At 35.7% G+C, this 6,000-nt stretch overlaps 1 protein-coding gene across 1 annotated transcript in view; it reads right to left on the reverse strand.

Moving 5' to 3' along the window:
- Positions 1-5,765, reverse strand: part of LOC122797762 (serine/threonine-protein phosphatase 6 regulatory ankyrin repeat subunit A-like) — a 2,341,865-nt gene extending 2,336,100 nt beyond the window's left edge. The window contains exon 1 of the mRNA XM_044066284.1: positions 5,395-5,765. Coding sequence (XP_043922219.1) covers positions 5,395-5,541 — 147 coding nt within the window. The 5' untranslated portion in view covers positions 5,542-5,765. The remainder of the gene's footprint in view (positions 1-5,394) is intronic.
- Positions 5,766-6,000: the final 235 nt, after the last annotated feature.

The following is a 6,000-nucleotide window of genomic DNA, read 5'->3' on the forward strand; positions in this document are numbered from 1 at the left end:
TTCTGCAAAATCAGGGACATTTGAGATGTATGGTCCTGGGCCATTTATCTCTTATTGTACTGTTGTCTGCATTTGCTCATTGTAATTTGTCTTTTGTAACTGAAGGATTTATCCATGCTGTCTACAGTATTTTTTTAGAACAGTAAATCTTTGTTAATGCATCTTCTCAAATTTATTGTTCACACGTTGTAACTCAATATGCATCCCTCCCTCACTGCTTTGTTTCTGATTCCAGTCACGTCAGTTTTTCATTTCTCTTTATAAATCCATCCCCCATAGTTCTATGTATTGTGTTTATGTAAATATATTTATTCCTTTCCTTTTTTAATTCCAAGATACCAGCATTGGTGTCTCTTAAAGCTCCCCTCCCACTGTAAGTAGGTGGATAGTACTAACAGCTAGATAGTTACTCAATGTGCAGACTACCTGCCCTAAGCTTGTCAGTGCTCAAGGTAGCTGCTGTACCCTCACTGAGTTATGGGGTATAGTTCTATGGGTAGTTGTACAAGGGAAATGTGCTTTCTATATGTCTGTGTCTATACAGGGCACTGCTAACCACAACTGCACTTCACAGAACACTTCTAGAGGAAAACATAAACTTCAAACTGACAGACTGCTGAGTTTAGAAAGCACTGCTGCCTTGCTACAGAAAAAAATACTTGTTTTATATTGTAGGATACACTTTATATCTTTGCTGCATTGTTTCTGAAAAAGGCAGATTCTATACAGCTTGCTAAATATTATACCTCTACTATATCCCTAAAAAAAATGCAGATTTTTATGAAGAAAAGTATTGTCATCAGAGAACTGGCTACAAATGAATCTGTGTCATCACAAACCAGTTCATAATGATATTAACCGCTATATGCCTTCAGAAAAATAGTGGATGGCCAATCCCAGTGCAACTCTGTTACAACATCTCATACAGGAGTGCAGAGAGGAGAGAGCTCTCATGAGAAATACACAAGTTTGATAACTTCATGCTTCTGAAGCCTGCATAGTAATGGTAACATAACACTTTAGGTTTGGCAGAATGGTTAATGTGTTTACCTCACAGATATAAAGTATGGTGTAGCGAACAGACTTTTCAGCATCATTTTTAACTGGGCAAACCAACAGTAGGCCACCTTAGCAACCAAAAACAAAATCATAAAACTTAACACCTAACCCAGGTGGGGGGCTACACTCCTCACACCTCCCTAACTAAATATACCAACTCCAAGATCACACTACAATGGGGAAAAAGGCAAATTCCAGATGGTGGCCAACCATTGTTTTGCCCTAGGAAAATTTTCACTGAAAAGTCTGTTCACTGATTAGGAGCTTTGATAAATAGGTATTCGATGAAGAGGTATTCACTGATGTGGAATTCGACAAAGTGACATAGACCCCTGTAAAGTAGATATAATTTAGGTAGCCCTGCAATCACTAAAATCAAATTGTTTTACTACACAGCTATGCAATTACTTCATTATTTCCTGAATATTGCAAAGAACTATCACTTGACAAAAATGCAACCAGTCACAGATACCACACAGTATATATTAATTTAAATTTATATTTCAACCACTCTGTTGTGCAGCTGTGTTTTAAAATGTAAAAGTTTCATTTAAACTTAATTTCGGTACCTACAATCTGCAAATCCCAAAATATGTTTTTTGCTTCAGCTGTCACACCACTTACTTTGCATTTTATACACTTTGCACCTTGTAAATGAATTTACATATCCTCAAACCATTGTCTCACAGATGTCTAATGTATTTTCATAATTGCTTGATGAAGAATTGTATAATGCTCAGTTATTTTTGTTCTATGAGCATTGATACAAGTTCTCTATATAATTAGTACTACTTGTACTAGCATATTTAGGAGATGGTACAAAGATGAAATATGAAGAAGAAACCATAGCACTCCTGGAGAGAACATATAGTCTCCTCAAACATAGTGAATGAATCCATGCATTGTTAAATATGTCACTGTTCAGTTCAAACCTGATAATGATTCAAATCCGAGCAGTTAGAATTTTTAATTTTCAAGTGCAGGTAAGATACACTACCAGCTGAGGGCTTTGGGGAAGATTCCTTAGCTGTTGTATTCTACAGTCCTGCCAAGACTATATGCTTTTAAAATGTTGTTATGATTGTACTCATCATATTGAAAGTTCTAGTATGGTTGCATTTGGATTGGCAATAGTTCAATTAGCTGTGAGTGAATATGCCACTTCAGACCTGTTTTGAGGCACAAACCACACACAGTTGGAGAATATGACGGGTTATAAAGGTTCATTGCCCCTCTTATCACTCTATGTTCTCCACACAAACTGCCATTGTAGACAAACTTCTATTTGTCTTCCTGCTATTTAGATGCAAGTTAACATTACATCAGTCACTTGTCATTTTTACTTTTGTCACAGTTTTGAACCTCCACAATATTCAGGGAAAGCTGCTCCATGCAACTGTAACCCTTTAAGTGTCTCCTCTAATGGTGTTCATAGTTGCCTTCTTGAAAATACACGTCACACATAGCAATTGCTGATAGATGGAAGCAGATATTTGAGAAATTATTTGCCAATATATGTTAAGCAGTGGGCTCACTGACATAAATGCTGTGCAAGGGCCTTTAGTGTGGATAGGTTACTGACGGTAATCTGCAGTGATGGACCATCTAACAAAATATCAGTTTTCTTTTGCATCTTTTGCATTTTTAAAACAGTTAACAATGTGGACAGAACCAGGAAGACCCACTTATTACACAGTTTTGCAGATGACTGGTGAATGCTATTTAATTGTAATAAATCTTTCAAGTTCACAGAAAACTAACTCTACTACTGTGTAAATTACGTTTCCATTTGCTTAAATTGCCACATTATTGTGTTGTGTCATGTATATTTAAGAATTAGACTCCTACTGATTTCTAGGGAATATGGATATCAACCAGAAATAAAGACCTAATCCATTATACACTGCACCCCTTCAACATACTCTGCACTTCTTGTTAATGCCATTTTAAATTTATACTCCACCTAAGTCATTAACATTATATCATTTCAAGATACATAAAGTATATCCAATCAGGCAAAATATATTCCTCCACAACTATCATTATGCAAAACAACAGTGTTAATGCAACACAAGCAAATTATCCAGCAAAATGTTATGAGGTCTGTGGTATACAATCCCTGAGCAGAGAAACTCACTGATGTTTGAGGGTGTAAGGGTTTGATTCCCACAATCATCAATGCAGATGCATTATTTTGCATTAAGAGATCTAAACATGTTTGCTTTTGCTCATTTGTTTTATTTTTTTAAACACCTTCATTAAATTATCACTTTACCTTCATTAAATTATCACTTAAGGCATAGGCAAACATATATTAATAGAAAAGAAAATAAACCATATTAGCATTTTCTATTTACATTCATTATACATCACATATCTTTTCTTTGTTGTAATTATCATCAGCCCAACATTACCTAAATTGCTGAGTTCTTGCCTTCCCTTAAACCTCACTCCTCCTCCTCCAGAATATTATTCTGCATGTATTATGCCTACAATTTTCAATTATTTCTATGTAATTTGCTCCTTTCCTTTCAGTTCTTTTCCAGCTATAATAGCATTAAATACTTAAAATACAGTTGGTTTAACCTTTGATTTCCATTTTCTAGCAATTGCTTTTCTGGCAACCAACACAATTAAATTTAATAAACTTTACTATGTCTAGGTAATTCAGATCCTGTGTCCCAGCTCAAAAATACATAGCCTTAGTTACAACTATTTACTCACCCAATATTTCTTACAGAGTACTCTGTAGGGCATTTTTTTTAATCTGCCAACTCAGTACACTCCCAAAACATATGCTCCCAGTTAACTCTTTCTTCCTCATCACACCTCAACATTTGCTGTCCACCTGATGGAAAATTCTGAGAAGGCTGCTTGGGGTATAAAAACACCTGTGCAAACACTTGCTCATTTGTTTTAGTGAGAAATTAAGTTAAAATTATGCAACACTGGCATTCAGAAATAAATATGCATTCTCACTGCCAGGTCTCCATTATATCATGACATAATAAGGCATACATTGCGCTGCATATCCATAACAGCTTATTTTAAGAATACAGATTTAACAATTTAATTTACAATAATTATTTATTCTGCTGTTGAAAATAAATTTTGCATTTTTACTAGTAGTACAATTCTTGGGTTGTTTGCCAATGTAGAAGTACATAAATACAGCATTAAACGTTCTGTCCAACAAGCAGCAAGAGCTGTACAGAGCTTTGTTTAAATTTTTAAGTCTAAATTTGCTGTATATCTGCCTTGTTAAGTTTTAGCCCTATGCAGTTCTGCCTGCTACACTTCATAAATGTCTTAAATCACTGTACCTCTCAAGTATGCCTCAGTTTAGGTTTGGAATGTTTTCTCATTTTAAGTCTTAAAAATACCATGCATGCCCCATGCAGTTTTACATGGAAAGGGTTTGTCATGTATTCATTAACGCGTGTGTGTGTGTGTGTGTGTGTGTGTGTGTGTGTGTGTGTGTGTGTGTGTGTGTTTATACACACACACACACTATATATATATATATATATATATATATATATATATATATATATATATATCTAAACAAACACCCACACTTATTTTTTCCATATATCTATGGTACCTAATAGTGAATGAAACTAATTTACCATGAGAACTTATTGTAAGCATGAATTCACAGACCATGCTGTGAGTTTTTATAAAGTGTTCTAGTTTAGATCATTTTTCCCAAATTATGAGCTGTGGTGTTCCACCTTTTGAAGACAGGTTGAGAATTATGAAAATCACCTTTAAGCAAAATGAAAATAAATGCATCTAAACATATTTGAAATATATTCTGAAGACATTCAGTTCATTTAATGTTGACACGTTAATATTTGGCACTGTATTTGATCGCTGCAGTATAATGCTGAACACATAAATAAGAGCTCAGCTAAACTTGTCCGGTACATAAAATAGTAGAATTGTGCAGTACATTTGCAATGTGTGTTAGAGATTTGCGTGTTTTCAGGTTTTCAATTGGGACTACTTAATAAGACAACTATTTTCAGCTATTCTAGCTTTTTTGAAGCTAAACAAATTAAACGTGTTAACAGAACACTGCAAAAATGAGTCATTTACATCCATAAACTTTTAAGGGAATGGAATTTATTGTAAAAAATGCAACATGAGACCCGCCATCGTAAAATGTAAATACGGATGTTGTCGTACCAAGGGCATTGTTAAAATTCCCAGCAGGAGTTATGGGAAAAGAATAATAAATACCTCTGTCGAAAGGACATGGGTCAATAAATGTTACAATGTAGATTTCTGAACTGTTCTCGCTGAATTACAAAACGTTAGGAAAATACTCACCTCCTCGGCGACGGAGATCAGCTCCGGGTCCCCCTTTTCCATGCCTTTCAGAACTTGCTCCAGAGTTATCCATTCACCCCTAATGGCCAGTTGCAGCACCCGGCTACCACCACTGGTGGTCCCATCAGTAGTGCAGCTCAGTGGCATCCTGAGTTTAAAAAATACCTCCAGTGCAGTGTCGATGTCCGTCGATCCCAAAACCGGACCCACCTATGTACCCCATGCACTCAAAATATGTTTTTAGAATATTTTCTTAAGGTGCATTTTATGCATTTCTGATCATGCCTGACTGCTACCACTGATGTCAGCTGTATTTGGTCTCTCACTCGGAGTTACAGCAGTGCAGAATTTTCGGTCCTTTTCATCCTTACTTCTTCTCGATGGTCATTGATTCAAACTGCCAGTCAGTATTTGGAGCAAGTTGACTCCGCCCGGTTCATTGCCAGTTTCCCAGGGATTTAGCTTCCAGGCAATGAAAAGGTGGCATTTTCATTGTACTTTATATTGGTATAAGCAGAGCTCAGGAATTTATAGACACTCCAGAGTATATCCACGGAAACAATTCAAGCTGAGTAAAAGCTTTACTTTTTAAAGTTAAAAGAAGAT

This window comes from Protopterus annectens, chromosome 3.part1, assembly GCF_019279795.1.
Source record: "Protopterus annectens isolate FY-2018-M chromosome 3.part1, PAN1.0, whole genome shotgun sequence".
NCBI classification, from domain to species: Eukaryota; Metazoa; Chordata; order Ceratodontiformes; family Protopteridae; genus Protopterus; species Protopterus annectens.